The sequence below is a fragment of the Lithobates pipiens genome, unplaced genomic scaffold, assembly GCF_037356315.1.
Source record: "Lithobates pipiens isolate NorthernLeopardFrog02 unplaced genomic scaffold, aLitPip1_a1.2 Scaffold_18, whole genome shotgun sequence".
In the NCBI taxonomy this organism is placed as follows: Eukaryota; Metazoa; Chordata; class Amphibia; order Anura; family Ranidae; genus Lithobates; species Lithobates pipiens.
In genome coordinates this window covers 171,612,950-171,630,218 of record NW_027507758.1, presented here as the reverse complement: position 1 = coordinate 171,630,218, position 17,269 = coordinate 171,612,950, and the positions used below count along the sequence as shown (strand labels likewise).

The following is a 17,269-nucleotide window of genomic DNA, read 5'->3' as shown; positions in this document are numbered from 1 at the left end:
GGATGTTTATTTTTATGGTGATCATAAAACTTGTTGCGGTAATTAAACCAGTATATACAGTATGTGCACCAACAAAACAGCTACGGTAATTTCCATTATTCATCAACCTGTTCCTCTTGGGATTTTCAGGACCACCTAGTATTATGTGCTTTCAAAAGAGTCAGTGTTCATAGTCCAAAAAGTCAGTAAAATACAATCGAAACAAACAAGGTAATGAATTTAAAAGGGCTTATAAATCATATCTAAAACAAAACCTTTTCAGCAGTACAGTACTCACTTCTGCTCTCTGCTCAAATACTTCTGGATGGTCCGGTTCCAAGCTGATAACCCGACTGAGTTCAAATAATGCCAATTCTGCATTTTTTATGTCCTTAGGAACACAAGAGAATATATAAATAGGTTTGCCATTAGTTCCAAACACAACAGCAATAGTTTTGGTAATACAATTGGCAATACAAATTAAGTTTTTTTTTTTTGTTTTGTTTTTGTTTTTTAAATTACACATTTTACACTGACTTATTCGTTATGCATGTCCATCTTCCCAGCATAAAGCGATTGTAAAGTCTTTGTTATTTTTAACTTAAAAAAAAAAAAAAAAAAAAAAACACGTTCTACTTACCTGCACAGTGCCGTGGTTTTGTACAGAGCAGCCCCGAGCCTCCTCTCGTGTCCCACCTAGGTGCTCATGGCCCCTTCCCTCCTGCCAAGTGCCCCACAGCAAGCAGCTTGCTATTGGGGCAGCCGAGCCACAGCTCTGCGTGTCCATTCAGACAAGGAGCAGTGGCCTGCCCCCTTTCTCTCCTCATTGGCTGGCTGACTGACAGCAGTGTGAGCCAATGACGCCACACTGTTGTCTCAGCCAATGAGGCAGCTGAGACAATCCTACAACATCGCTGGCTCTAGATCGGGTTCAGGTAAGTATTAGGGGGACCGAGGGAGGCTGCTGCACACAGAAGGCTTTTTATCTTCATGCATAGAATGCATAAAGATAAAAAAAAACCTTGTGACTTTACAATCACTTTAATATAATCACAATAGCCCGCATTACACAAGCTGGTATAGAATTATTATTTTTTTGCTAGAAAGATGTTAACATTTTTAAAATTTTATTGTAAATAAATTCCATAAAAACACAACATAACATACAGACGTAAAAATAATCATTTTTACAGTGAGTGCTATTAGTTGAAGGTTATAATTTTATGCCATTCTTGTTGCTGTGGCTTTCAGAGGATCTATGGCCGAAGGAAGATTGGAAAGATGTGCCCTATTAAGCTCTGAGGTTCAGTACAGAGGTGAGCTAACTAACATACCACTGGGTGGAGTGCATGTCATATGTTTTGTGGAACAGGGAAGCAAGTTCACAGAAGATTTTAGCACAGTTTATAAACTGAAGACTTTTGCTGGACTAATTATACGAGTTTGGACTAACTGAAGATTTCGAAAAGTCACATGTAAAGGTTTTGTCAGTCATTTAGTTGTTTGCGCTACTCTATTTTATGCATTACGTTATAACCTAGGTGGTGTGGAATCACTTTTTCTGTGTTGCTTGCAATCCACATTAGATAGGTGATTGACTGCATGGATTGTTTTGTTTAAATGGTGGATATCGATAAGCCCCATTTTGTTATTTATTAAAAAAAATTAGTTTTGCAAGTAAAAAAAAAAAGATTTAAAAAAATAAAATATAAACGTAAAAAGTTAAAATCGATACACATCGGAAAATTAGCAAGGAAAATTATGTAGTTACTAGATAGAACATATATCAAATGCCCATTACTTTTTTCTGTTAACAGTAAAATATTACATGATAATTAGCTGGCATGATATATTGTGAACGGTTATAAGGTGTAGGATGGTCAGATACTTTGGCTGAAAAAAACATTCTAAAACTGGGGATTAAAAAAGCAATATTATTAGTAAAGATAAAAAATTAATGGCTGTAACACTTACTTGCAGTCCATTTTTGCCATATGCTATTCCTCTGCCATATATAGCACTTACAAGATCAGCATCATCCTATTAAAATAAATCATGAGGTTCTTAATATAGAACACCATTACCTCTGACATGCAGTCTGTGCAGGAACATTTCGTGAATCAAGTCTAAACTCTAGTGAGAAGTTAGCATAGACATTGACTGGCAGAGGGATACCCCATTTAATGTCTTACTGACCGGTCACATTGTATGGAACATTTCTGTGAGCAATAAAACAATGCTGCTAATGTAGGAAATACTCCTGATCACGCACTAGTTTAGCCCTAAAATTGCCTTATCCTATAAGAGCTTTATATCATACTTTGGGATTAGTGTGTGCATTGCCGGACAAATTTTGAAGTGTACGTAGCCCTGTCTAAACAGAAGCCAGTGGTTTAGCCCTCGCTGTCAGAATAAAATAGTGTGGAGGGTGAGATCTCTGCATCTACATTGCTCGTTTGGGTGACGAGGGTCTGTTTTTTTAATTCAGGCTTGTGGTTGAATGAAAAACAAACACTGTCTGTGTATACCCTGCTCTTAGACTAGACATAAACCTTTATGGAAACTTCATTATCAGCATTGTTTGCAGATTAGATAATATTTATTGTCATTGTATACATACAATAAAATTTAACAGTGTACTCTTTACAACAGCAGTAAAACACTTCTCAACATAAGCACACATAGATATCATCCCATGCCCACATAATGGTTTAAATATAACAAAATATAAAATGTATTTAAAAAAAAAAAAAAAAAAAAAAAAAAAAATCTGTACCTGGTAGGGTTATGAAATAAAAAAAAATAAAAAATTATAATAAAATACACACACACACACACTCATAATATTATATATATACATATACATATATACACACACAGGGGGCCCCCCGGGTTACAAACAAGATAGGGACTGTAGGTTTGTTCTTAACCACTTGCCGACCAGCGCACGACGATGTACGTCGACAGAATGGCACGGGCAGGCAAATGGGCGTACATGTACGTCCCTTTAAATTTGCCGCCCTGCCATCAGGAGCGCGCCGCCAGCGGCGCACTCCCGCGCTGGTCGGGACCCCCGTGAGTCTGGTCGCGGGACCTGCGGACTCCATCGCCGCGGGCATCCCCGTGATCGTCTCACGGAGCGGCCGAATGGAGAAGTGCCGTTGTAAACAACATTTTCCATTCTGCCTAGCAACTAGTGACGCTGATCTCTGCTCCATGTGATTGGAGCAGAGATCAGTGTTCACTAAATGAAAGCCCAACCCCCCCACAGTTAGTAACACACCCCTAGGAACACTTAACCCCTACACTGCCACCCACTGGTTAACCCCTTCACTGCCAGTGTCATTTACACAGGAATCAATGCATTTATATAGCAGTGATTACTGTATAAATGACAATGGTCCCAAAAATGTGTCAAAAATGTCTGATGGGTCCCCCACAATGTCGCAGTCACAATAAAAATCGCTGATCGCCGCCATTACTAGTAAAAAAATAAATAAAAAATAATTAATAAAAATGCTATAAAACTATCCCTATTTTGTAAACGCTATAACTTTTGCGCAAACCAATCAATAATCGCTTATTGCGATTTTTTTTACCAAAAATATGTAGAAGAATACGTATCGGCCTAAACTGAGGGAAAAAAATGTTTTTTTATATATTTTTGGGGGATATTTATTATAACAAAAAGTAAAAAATAATGCGTTTTTTTCAAAATTGTCGCTCTATTTTTGTTTATAGCGCAAAAAATAAAAACCGCAGGGGCGATCAAATACCACCAAAAGAAAGCTCTATTTGTGGGAAAAAAAGGACGTCAATTTTGTTTGGGAGCCACGTCGCACGACCACGCAATTGTCAGCTAAAGCGACGCAGTGCCAAATCGCAAAAAGTGGTCTGGTCTTTGACCAGCAAATTGGTCCGGTCTGAAAGTGGTTAAAGCGGGATTCCGCTGCCGTTTTTTTTTTTTTTTACCTGTGTCACTGGTGGGCGATTCCTACGGTGTCTTTGCAGTCACGATCGGCGTCTTTTTAACCCCCGGCGTGACGATTTCATTGCTAAGGAAAACTTTTAAAAAAGCAGTCCGGCGGTTTCCATTTTCACTGTGGGCGTTTGAAGCCCACAAGCATTTACTTCCTGGATGCGATGACGCTGAGCTCCCAGCATCCACCGCTCCACCTCGCACATGCTCATCGAGTGTCCTCTGTTTTCCTTCCTCTTGCCTCGTGTGCTATAGTGGTAATGGCAGATACAGCTGCCTGCCCACTTTTAAAATGGCAATTTCGGACACGCCATCGTCACGTGACCGGCGTCCTCCTTCCGAAATCTCACGAGATTTCGGCATGACTGTGTCCCCCACAGATTCCTGGGAAATAGCTAAAAAAAGTTCCCAGGGACCATTGCGAAGCCGATAAACACGCCTACTCCCACGGGAGGAGAGCCCGGAAGTCGGCATAAACATTAAAAATAAAAGGTAAATACTGCATATTAATTTTATTTCAATGGTCATAACTGCATCTATGTTCCAAAGCCATTTGAATAAGATGAATTTGCAATTTTCTGTACAAAACCGCTTTAAGTTGAATCTGTAAGTCGGAACAGGTAAATTTTCTTCAAGTGTAGCTTCAGCCAAAAAAAATCAATTTTTAAGCTTTTTGGATAACATAGGGAAGGGTCATCACCCCTGCAACATTTGTTTAGCTGTCTGTGCCCCTGTACAGAAGATTTCACCTCACTTTCTGATAATTGGATTTTGAACATTTTGGGCTGTTAGGGAAACAAGGATTGGTGATAAAGCATCAGCGGAGACACCTTTTTCCCATATTAACTCTTACAGGAGAGAATTTCCCCCCCTAAATTTAGATTTCTTCTTAGTCCGTTTGTAAGTAGGAGTCGTTTGTAAGTTGAATGTTTGCAAGTAGGGGACCCCCCTGTATTGTACTTTAAGCAATTCGTGTGCATTTTGCATGTACTATAGCTTTTCAATGATGGCAATGGGACAAACACACTGTAACCTTGAGGGGCTTGGATCACTACTAATAGCTTTTGCTCACTTTTTTTTTTTTTTTTTTTTTTTTTTTTTTAATCGGCTGGCATATGCTGTGTCCAAATACGGTAGCTCTGTAACTAGGGTCTGATGTGCTGTTTTCACCACATGCAACAGGCACTCCTTCCTTATCCTCTGCCCTGCAGCTGGCATACCACACTACAGCACAGTGGAGAAGAATACTCTCAATGGTATGATAGAAATTAACCAGAAGCCTTAAGGGCAATCCAGTCTGCTTTAGTCTCTGAAAAAAAGTATTTTGAAACCATGGACAATTCCCTTTTAATATGAACTTCCAAAAATGTAATCGTGTCCACTCTTTCCGCCTCCTCACCACCTATATATACACACCGAAATGGCAATGTTTGATCTTTTATACACACACACACACACACACACACACACACACACACACAAACAGAATGATGTAGCACAACTTACGAAAAGTAACCACTATAGAATAAAAATGCAAAACAATTGCGCAAAAAAGGTGTACAAAAAAAAAAAAAAAAAAAAAAAACGCCATATAATCCAATGTAAATCCAAAAATATCAGAAAGGAAAAAATAATAAAAGTGCAAACAATTGTGCAAAAAATATATGGGTGTTCTAAAAAAAAAAGTAAATAAATAAAAAATAGTCCAACGTATATCCAAAAATTTCAAAGGAAACGATATCCAATTTGAATCCACTCTAAATCACCAATGTGACATGTAATACAAAGTGTGAATCCTCCAGCCTTGTAGATTAGCCTCTCGCCTCACTGCCATGACCCCTGCATTACCAGTAGGTCTCACTATATGTTTTGCCCTCTCTGGGGATGAAGACAAACTGCTGCTACTTCAAATGCCCCTCACTCAGATGGATGGATTAATAGATTTCAAATCCCCACAGCATACATGCAGGAATAAAAAAAAAAAAAAAAAAGAAAAGAAGAAGGACACACACATCTAGTGCTCTATATTTAAAACATCACATTTATTTAAAAAAGGTAAAGTATTGCACATTGCAGGATGATGCCATATACATACGTTATGTCCAAACCTCGAGACTTCCTCAGGAACTACTAAGTAAGTCTTGAAGTTTGGACTTAACATACGTATAGGACGAAGTTTTACATATATAGCATCATCCCATGATCATATCTGGATCTAAAGATCCTGTGATTGTATATGACAGATACACGATTCATGGTTAGAACTGCCTATATACACTGTAGCCATTTTTGTAAGTGCAATACTTTACCTTTTTTAAATAAAATGTGAAGTTTTAAGCTGAGAGCACTAGATCGGTGTGCTTTTTCTTCCTGCATGTATGCTGTGGGGATTGGAAATCTATTAATATACATCTATCTTTCCATCCATCCGAGTAAGGCATTTGAAGCGGGAGCAGTCTGTCTTCATCCCAAGAGAGGGAAAAACGTGGCGAGACCTACTGGTAATGCAGAGGTCACACCAGTGAGGTGAGCGGCGAATCTACAAGGGTGGAGGATTCACACTTTGCATTACATGTCACATTGGTGATTGAAATGGATTCAAATTGGATATCATTTACATTAATATTTTCGGACACACATTGGACAATTTGTTTGACCAAACATATTTTTTGCACAATTGTTTGCCCTATTGTTTTATCCTTTGATATTTTTTGGATATACATTGGATTATATTTTTTTGTGCACATTTTTTTGCAGTTTGCATTTTTCTGAGGTCTGAATCACTTATGGGTGTTAGCTAGCAACTTTTCAAATTTATTTCATTGACATATTATTGCATTGTGCATATTATTTATATAGTGTTTGATCTTTCTTGATCTCCTATAATCCACTATTTCTTTAGTTTTTGCAGTACTGAATATTAAATCATTTTCTGTACACCACTCAACCAAATGTTGAAATTCCTGCCTATAAGCAGTCTCATCATCTCCTACAAGACCCATTAAAGTGGCGTCATCAGAAAACTAAACTTCACTATAGTGTTAGACGCATGTAAAGGAGTACAGTCATGCGTAAACAATATAAACAGGGCCAGACTCAACACATATCCCTGTATTCAAAATAATAGTATTAAGACACCTGATCTCCTTTTCTCACGATTTTTGGCCTGTTAGGTAATCCATAATCCACGAGCACAGCAAAGGACATAGGCCCAAAGCATTTAACTTTTTCAAAAACTTGTCAGGAACTACTGTGTTAAATGGCGAGCTAAAGATTTATATTTAATACTAGCAAAAAGTATATGTACAGCGTACAGAACCTTCTTGTGCCCCATACACACGATGAGATTATCGGACGAATGATCGTCCGTTTTTTATTGCATGCTAATCTCAGATCGAATCTGATGAGTTTACTAAAGTCACGAAAATTCCCGCACGACAGAAAAAAAATTCGGAAGTGATGTCATGTGTTGTAATGCATTTTCGAACGATAGCTGTACTGATTACACGAAAATCGTACGATCTGGCATCGTACGAAAAAAATTTCCGTGCACGTCCGATAGAATAATATCGGATGAACTGTTCGAATCGGCTCTCGAAAGCTCTGTACTAACGATCCGATTATCGTACGATCGCTTCGAAAGCGGTATTTTCCGTACGATTTTCGGATCGTGTGTACGGGGCTTTAGAGTTACACTTCTCGAAAACATACTGCTATCATTTTGAAGGCTTTTATTTTAAAGCAAAACTGAAAAGTAAAAAAAGGACATCCCATGAAAACTGTTGAATTTTTAAACATATTTGAAAAGGCAAACGTGAAATTTTGATTGAAATAGTATTCACAGATAAAGGGGATATACTTGAACAAATGACACATACATAGTATAAAAATTTTCATGACCTAAATGAACAAAAATGCAGGTCTGCCATAAGCAAAAGAAAGAACATCCCTATATGCATCACCACTTCACATGGAATTATAATTTGGTGTCCCAGATAGACTGCTAATGATCAGAAACTCCTTAGGAGATAAAAGTAGGTGGAAACGTTGGGGTCTGGTTTTTTTTGCTCCCAACATGGGTGGCGTCATCATGCTGAGATCAACAGAGCTCTCCAAGGGGATACGGAAAGAAACTTTTGGATGCCTAGGTGTCTGGTAAGAGATTTAAAATAATTTGAAATTAATTTCACAGTTAGAAAAATTTATGATTTCTTGAACTAGATGGACTATTGGTTGAACTGGATGGGCTTGTGTCTTTTTTCAACCAGATGCAACTACGTAACGATGAAGTGGTGTATATTTTATACAAAAACAAAATTTGCCCAGAACTGGCTGGCCCAGCAAATTCAACAGGTTTGATAATGCAAGAAGTCTCAAAGAACTAGAAGATTTTATTAAGAATTTTGCAGGTAACTCTTGCAACAGTTGGGCTCATCTATAATCAGAACGATTGCACCAATTCAACATGCATGAGAGGCGTGTTAACCACTTCAGCCCCAGAAGAATTTACCCCCCCCTCCTGACAAGAGCACTTTTTGCGATTCGGCGCTGCGTTGCTTTAACTGACAATTGTGCGGTCATGCGACGTGGCTCCCAAACAAAATTTACGTCCTTTTTTCCCCGCAAATAGAGCTTTCTTTTGGTGGTATTTGATCACCCCTGTGGTTTTTATTTTTGCTCTATAAACAAAAAAAGAGCGACAATTTTGGGAAAGAAATAAATAAATTTTTTTTACTATAATATCCTCCAAAAATATATAAAAAAAAAAACAATTTTATTTCCTCAGTTTAGGCCGATAAGTATTCTACATATTTTTGGTAAAAAAAAAAAACCTCCAACAACAAATAAAACCTGAAATAAGCGATTATTGATTGGTTTGCGCAAAAGTTAGTGATTACAAAAAATAGTGGATAGTGGGACACAATTGTGAAGTGGAATGAAATCTATTGGATTATTCAGCCCCTTTACTTTCAGTGCAGCAAACTCACTTCAGAAGTTCAGCAAGGATCTCCGAATGATCCAATGTTGTCATATATGACTGATGGTGATAAATAGAATCCACCTGTGTGTAATCAAGTCTCTGTATAAATGTACCTGCTCTGTGATAGTCTCAGGGTTCTGTTGAAAGCGCAGAGAGCATCATGAAGACCAAGGAACACACCAGGCAGGTCCGTAATACTGTTGTGGAGAAGTTTAAAGCCGGATTTGGATACAAAAAGATTTCCCAAGCTTTAAGCTTTAAACATCCCAAGGAGCACTGTGCAAGCGATCATTTTGAAATGAAAGGAGTATCAGACCACTGCAAATCTACCAAGACCTGGCCGTCCCTCTAAACTTTCAGCTCAGACAAGGAGATGCAGCCAAGAGGCCCATGATCACTCTGGATGAACTGCAGAGAACTACAGCTGAGGTGGGAGAGTCTGTCCATAGGACAACAATCAGTCGAACACTGCACAAATCTAGCCTTTATGGAAGAGTGGCAAGAAGAAAGCCATTTCTCAAACATATCCATAAAAAGTCTCGTCTAAAGTTTGCCACAAGCCACACCAAACATGTGGAAGAAGGTGCTCTGGTCAGATGAAACCAAAATCAAACTTTTTGCCCAAAATGCAAAACGATATGTTTGGCGTAAAAGCAACACCGCTCATCACCCTCAACACACCATCCCCACTGTCAAACATGGTGGTGGCGGCATCATGGTTTGGGCCTGCTTTTCTTCAGCAGGGACAGGGAAGATGGTTAAAATTGAGGGGGAAGATGGATGCAGCCAAATACAGGACCATTCTGGATGAAAACCTGTTGGGGTCTGCAAAAGACCTGAAACTGGGACGGAGATTTATCTTCCAACAAGACAATGATCCCAAACATCCAGCAAAATCTACAAAGGAATGGTTCACAAATAAATGTATCCAGGTGTTAGAATGGCCAAGTCAAAGTCCAGACCTGAATCCAATCGAGAATCTGTGGAAAGAGCTGAAAACTGCTGTTCACAAACGCTCTCCATCCAACCTCACTGAGCTCGAGCTGTTTTGCAAGGAAGAATGGACAAGAATTTCAGTCTCTCGATGTGCAAAACTGATAGAGACATACCCCAAGCGACTTGCAGCTGTAATCGCAGCAAAAGGTGGCTCTACAAAGTATTAACGCAAGGGTGCCGAATAATTTTGCACACCCCGCTTTTCATTTTTCTATTAGTTAAAAAAAGTTTCAAAAATCCAATAGATTTCGTTCCACTTCATAATTGTGTCCCACTTGTTGGTGATTCTTCACAAAAAATTAACATTTTATATTTTTATGTTTGAAGCCTGAAATGTGGCAAAAGGTTGAAAAGTTTAAGGGGGCCGAATACTTTCGCAAGGCACTGTGTGTGTGTGTGTGTGTGTGTGTGTGTGTGTGTGTGTGTATGTATATATATATTCATTTATTTTTATATATTTACACACACTCTTTTTTAAATGGCGGCGATCAGCAATTTTTATTGTGACTGCGACATTATGGCAGACACATCGGACAATTTTGACACATTTTTGGGACCATTGTCATTTATACAGCAATCAGCGCTATACAAATGCACCGATTCCTGTGTAAATGACACTGGCAGTGAAGGGGTTAACCACTAGGTGGCTATGTAGGGGTTAAGTGTGTCCTAGGGGCATTTTTCTAACTGTGGGGGGGGGGGGGGGGGCGTGGCTGTGTTTTACACATCACTGATCTCTGCTCCAAGCACAGATCAGTGTCACTGTTGCTAGGCAGAACAGGGAGATGCTTGTTTACTTTAGTATCTCCCCGTTCTTCTTCTCCGTGAGGTGATCGCGGGTATCCCTGCGGCGAAAGTCTGCGAGACCCGCTCCGGACTCAGGGAGCTTTCCACAGGCGCCCCCGCCACCTCTTAAACGACAACGTACAGGTAAGTGATTTTGCCTGTACGTGCCCTTCTGCCGACGTATATCGGCGTGAGGCGGTCGGGAAGCGGTTAAGACAAAGCCTTTGCTGTCCAAAAAGAAAATTAGAGCAAAAGTACAGTTTGCCATTGAATATATTAGGTAAAAACTAGGCCCTCTGAAAAAAATGTGCTGAACACTGACCAACCAAAGATAGGAGTTGTTTGGCCACTTTAACAGTAGATCTGTTTGGGCCAAAACATAAGATCGTATTTAAAGCAGAGTTCCAATAAAACATTAAAAAAAAAAAAAAAAAAAAAAAAAAAGTCAGCAGCTACAAATACTACATAATTGTACACTTACCTGTCCCAGGGTCCAGCAATGCAGGGGAACAAAGCCCTGCCCGTCTCGGCCTCCTCTTTGCGGCGCCAGCATTGTCACTGTGGGCGCCCAGGTGTGCCTTCACAGCCGGGCGAGAGCTACGCCGTGATGTGACTGGCCAGGCAATCCTCTGGGATCTGTGACGTGTCCCAGAGGATTGCCGGGGGGGGGGGGGGGGGGGGTTGGGGGAGAGGTGATCGTCCTTCCCGAGCCGCGGGTGCGCCAGCAGTAAGTGGGAGCCACCAAATGATTAGAAGCACACTAGCAAGTCCATCAAGGAATGGCTCAAAAGGAATAAACAGAGCATTATGGACTGCAATACTCAAAGCTGATTTGCTTCCCATTGAAAATGTGTTAAATCAGGATCTGCCAGACTAAGGTTGGTACAACTGCAGAGGTCCAAAGACAATGGGGGTTTAACATTACCGAAGCTGTACTACCTGTCAGCCCAACTGCAGCAGTTACTGAGCGGTGTGAATACCATAAACCATGGGAAGGGTATAATGCTGGATTCCACATTGGCAGTGGCACTGCAGTTTGTGGTGGCCCAGTCTCTCTCTGAGCCCCTGGAGGCTCAGCTCTTAAAATCCAACAAGTTATACCCCACATGTAGATTAATCCATAAGATTTGGTCTAAGGTGAAATAATTACAACAGGTACCAGGATTTACTTTTTATAGCCCAATCTGGAACAATACCACCTAATCAGAGCTAGTAAAGTAGCAGGGCATAGCCAGGTGAGCATTTGGTATAACACATATCTTTAGTAATGGCAAGTTGCTTTCCTTCGTCCAGATGCAATTCCGTTATAGTCTACTGAATACTAAGCTTTTTCTATATTTCCAATTGCAATATGCCATTTAGACAAAACCCTCTTTGAAGCTACCTATATTATCCCCGACCCCTCTTTGACATGATGCAACCCTCTACTTCTACCAAAGAGTTCATCCCCAGAAGTTATACAATGCCGTTAGTGGAATACCTGATAAATACCCAAATATGGCTATGGAAAAGTGGGACACAGATGTAGGTACCACTGGTCTGAGGCCTTGGAATCCATTCATAGTTCATTAAATGTCACCTAAAGGTTGTCTCAAGTGTACCTTCTTTTAAGAGTTCATCGCATTCCCCTTAAATTGTTCAATTGTTCAATCTTGGGCTCAGTTTAGATTCCTTGTGTGCAAGGTGTAGCAAGAATAACGATGATCTCATACATCTTATGTGGAGGTGCCCAAAATTACATAGGTATTGGACCAGTATAGTACATTTCAATTAGATTTAGCCATTGACCCCAAGAAGGTAATTGGTTCCACTAGTTTTAGTTAGGGGTACCAGAGTAAAAGGGGGCTCTATACAAATGCACGCCACTTTTCACAAATTTATTTGTAAAAAAATCAGTTTCCTTCCACTTCACAATTATGTGCCAGTTTGTGTTGGTCCATCACATAAAATCCCTAAAATACATTTATGTTTTTGGTTGCAACATGACAAAATGTGGAAAATTTCAAGGGGTATATATACTTTTTCAAGGCACTGTATCATTATACATTCACTACAGTGGGTATGCAGGGATACAGTGGACAAGGGCTGTATAAGGAGCATCACAACAATGTATAATGGCATACGTTGCTTGGTTTGACTTTTGTATTTCCTGGGTTGCATATCCGAGCATTATGGTCCTTTGATCTTTTTAAATGTACAGTGTGACTGAATTCTCCAGTTGTGTACTGTTTCTTAATTCATAATTAAACTTTTTCTTGGATTTAAAAAAATAAAAAATTTGTAGGGAGATTTTGAAATGGGCATTTCCTGCAAAGAAATCCAGAAAGGTCTTCCAAATGAAAATTGCACCTCGAGAAGCAGTCAAACATTTCATTGTCAATGTCAGAGACAGGTGGTCAGCTATACAAAATCTATCTAGGAAGCCATCTCTGCTAAATGGGTAATACCAGGTTTTGATTTCCCTTTTCCACAGTACACTATTACACTATTACATCTATTGATATCTTTGTAAATAAATGATTGAAAGGACCATTTTTTCTTGTGTTCTTATTGAAGTAAATCACCTTTATTAATAGACACTGTTGGAATGAAGATCTAATGTTTGCCTGTATAAATATGTGAGAAAGTCAACCATTTTCATGGGGTTTACTTAATTTTTCACCTGACAGCACTGTCATTGCAGACTTGCAAACATTCTTATGGGCAAGCTGGACCCACGGGAGCCCCAAGCTGTACAGGAGAGTATGGTTCACCCACAGGGGTGACGGTGAACATGCACAAAGAAAAAGTTTTTTTTGACAAATGGCTATGCAGCAAAAAGGTGGGTAAGCAGCAAGGAAGGTAAGTATATTACAACGAATGGGTATTAAAAGGAAAATGGTACTAAAGGCTGTTTTAATGTTAATGTTTAAAGGCTTCTTACATTTTTAAATGTTCTTTAACCGCTTCAGCCCCAGAAGATTTTACTCCCTTCCTGACCAGAGCACTTTTTACAATTTGGCACTGCATCGCTTTAACTGACAATTACCCGATCGTTTGGCACTGTACCCAAACAAAATTTGTGTTTTTTTGCCCCACAAATAGAGCTTTCTTTTGGTGGTATTTGATCACCTCTGCAGTTTTTATTTTTTGCGCTATAAAACAAAAAGAACAATTTTGAAAAAATAAAAACACAAAACAATATATATTTTTTACTTTTTGCTATAATAAATATCCCCAAAAGCTTTTTTTTTAAAAACAAAAAAAAATTCTTCATCAGTTTAGACCAATATATATATTAGTCTACCTTTTTTTCTTTAACCAAAAATATTGCAATAAGCGTATATTGATTGGTTTGCGCAAAAAGTTATAGCGTCTGCAAACTATGGGAAAGATTTATGGCATTTTTATTTTTATTTTTTTTACTAGCAATGGAGATGATCTTTTTAGCGGTACTGCAACATTGCGATGGACAGATCGGAGACTTGATACTTTTTTGGGACCATAGACATTTATACAGCAATCAGCGCTATAAAAATGCACTGATTATTGTGTAAATATCACTGGCAAGGAAGGGGATAGCACTAGGGGGTGATCAAGGGGTTAAATGTGTGTTCCCTCAGCATGTTCTAACTGTGTGGGAATGGGAGTGACTAGGAGAGGAGCCATATCTTTTTTCCTACTTAGAAGGAAGAAACAATATGGCTCCTCTCCTCTGACAGCACAGGGATTTGTGTTTACACAAACACACACAGAAATCCCAGTGCTAGCGTTCATGCACGTGATTGCGAAAAACGTCTGTAAACAAAACGCTGTTAACCACAAATTACCGGGTTTAGCAGCGTTTACAGGCTGTTACAGGCATATGACGTTTCAAATGCCTCTGAACATCCATCGGAACCCATTTTTTTTTTTGCGTTCCAAAAAAATGCTTCTTAACTCAACTGCCCCAAAAACTATAAACGACAGCAGAAAAATGCCCAGCTGCTCCTAAACGTCCGTTTGCCAGCAGCAGTGTACACGAGGCTTAAAACTGGAAGCTCCAATTTAGAACTCTACATAAACATTTTTTTTTATTTTTTTGTTTCAGACAAAGAAGGTAGGGTTAAATTTCTTGCTGGGTTTTAAAACTGCAGTGCCTAGATCACTTCTCTAGAACATACTGTCCATATATTCCTATTTATTTGTTGAAGGGGCTTATCACTTCTGTATCACTTCTATTCAAGAGAAATAGAAGGCAAATGTAGGTACGCAGCCAGGCAAATGCTGTCACAGCTGGATAAGGGCCAAAGAGAGAGAGAGAGGTCTCCAATTTGGCTCCAAGACAGCAGTTAGCATGACAGTTACGAACGTAGTCCAATTCAAGAACAAATGGTTTGGCTTGAATTCTACTTTAAAAAGTTCAAGTATCACTGGGCTAGGCTCAAGAGGAAAGTAAAATGAAGTAAAAAAAACAAAAAACAAAACCCCATGCTACATCTTCCCAAGGAGTGACGTTCAGTAGTACCTACAAAACAGGCAGCTGCTGCATTGCTTGTGCTGCTATGGTGAACAGAGGCAGAAATATATTAAAAGTCATTAAAACAGTATAAAATAGACTAATGTGCAGAGACTGGTAAATAAATAACTCGTGTTACCTGAAGCATTGATGAGAAATGTTTAATTGCTTCATCATGCAGGCCACTCCCTATCAACACGTATCCTATAGCTTGAATATAAAGGAGTGAATACATGCAATTAGTCACTTACATGAAAACGGACTTCAATTCCAAAATGCAAGCACAGAAAAAAAAAAAAGTAGCCATGGACACTTTACATACTTTTTTTTTAATAATGCAACTTTGATAAGTACCTTAAAATACACGTTCTTGGTTGGATTAACATGCATAAAAATCAGTTAACACTTTTTTTTCCTTTTAAATTCATCCACTAAATGTTGATCATGGATACCTTAAAGCAAACATTGATCACAGTTTTAAAATCTGTCCTAATGCTGATATGCTTAGGGACAACCACTCACGATCTGAACATGTAACACAGAGCTCCAGCCAAAAGCAACAAATGGCCAGCATTATTCAACCCATTTCCTCTAAACCCAGGTCATCCTGGACCCAACCCCAGCCTGAGACTGGACAGCGAAATGAGAAACAGCAGCTCATCTCTGTCGCTCTGCTTTCCCGCCTATTAAGGCCCCTTTCACACATGCGGACATTATGTCCGTATTTCATCCATCCGTTTGTGGATGAAATACGGACATACATGCATTCCTATGGGATAGCGGGTGTCTGCGGATGAACATCCGCAGACACCCGCTATCGTCCGCCTCCACAATTGTCCGATTCTGCAGACGGAGGAAAATCCTGTTTTTCTATCCGTCTGCAGAGCGGATGAACACGGACAGACGGTCCGTGCTCATCCGATCCCCCATAGAGGAGAGTGGAGAGCTGACAGGACAGTCCCTGCACAGTGTGCAGAGACCGCCCTGTCCGCCGCCGGCTCAGCGGGGACAACGGAGCGATCCCCGCCGAGCAAACGGATCATTGCGTCATCATCATCATACTGATTCGTCCCGTGTGAAAGGGGCCTAACTTGCTTCTTATCAGCAGCTTAATTTATTGGCTCATTATGCTGCAGCTGCCTACTCTCTCTCCAGGCCTGCAATACTGGAGAGACTACTTGAAATGTAAATAACCAATTTGGATATATACCCAAAAACCTTTTTAGAGAAGGATTAGAACTCCTGTCAGGTTTTATTGCAGTTGGAGGTTCCGAGTTGTTTATTTACTTTGTTAAAAATGTTGTCTCTAGGACAGGAAGTGATGAAAATCTCTTTAAAAGAAGCAGACAGAAGGGGCATGCTAAAAACCCTGTCAGCATTTTATTGCCGTACATTTCCTTGTTGCAGATTTGCCTAATTTTTCCTGTCTAGTAGAACGTTCTCCCCAGAACTTAAAGCAATATTATGTCATAATGTCCATCACATACTAACTCATTATGTGAAACTTGCCTTTAAATGACACCCACCAGTGGTGTGCTGTCACTGCCGACAGGGCTTCCATCCTTTTCTGGTCTTCCTTCTGGTTCACGGGCTCCAGTTCTTTGAATGGACAAGCCGGGACAACATCACGCCTATGCATGCACGCGGGAGTCACAGGGCTCTGAAGGAACAACACGGGTATACAGTTCCTTAAAGCGGAGTTCCACCCAAAAGTGCAACTTCTGCTTTAAGCACTCCTCGCCCCCTGACATGCCACATTTGGCATGTCGTTTTTTTGGGGGAGGGGTGGGGGGGGAATTGTCTACCCTTTTTTGTTGCGAGACTTCCTGTCCAACTTCCTATCTTCGGCTGCCTAGGCGACTCCTCCTCTCGCCCTAGGCGGCCCCTCCCTGTCAGCAATCTTCTGCGACACAACTCAGGTCCCAAAATATCGGCTGGCCAATAGGAGAGAAGAGAGCGATACTCACAGTGTGCACCCGCCTGGGTGCCCGCAGTTACCATGATGGCACAGAGGAGAGGAAGGGGGAGAGAAGCAAGCCTCCAGGCGGCCACATTCCTGGACAGTGGGGTA

General features: G+C 40.1%; 1 protein-coding gene across 4 annotated transcripts in view; it reads right to left on the bottom strand.

Annotated features, from left to right (window-relative positions):
* TTC13 (tetratricopeptide repeat domain 13) overlaps positions 1-17,269 on the bottom strand; it is a 119,356-nt gene that overhangs the window by 69,241 nt on the left and 32,846 nt on the right. For all 4 annotated transcript variants that reach the window (XM_077486390.1, XM_077486391.1, XM_077486392.1 and 1 more), the window contains 3 exons: positions 15,338-15,408; positions 1,954-2,019; positions 278-370 (listed from right to left, as the gene is read on the bottom strand). In XM_077486390.1, coding sequence (XP_077342516.1) covers positions 278-370; positions 1,954-2,019; positions 15,338-15,408 — 230 coding nt within the window. The remainder of the gene's footprint in view (positions 1-277; positions 371-1,953; positions 2,020-15,337; positions 15,409-17,269) is intronic.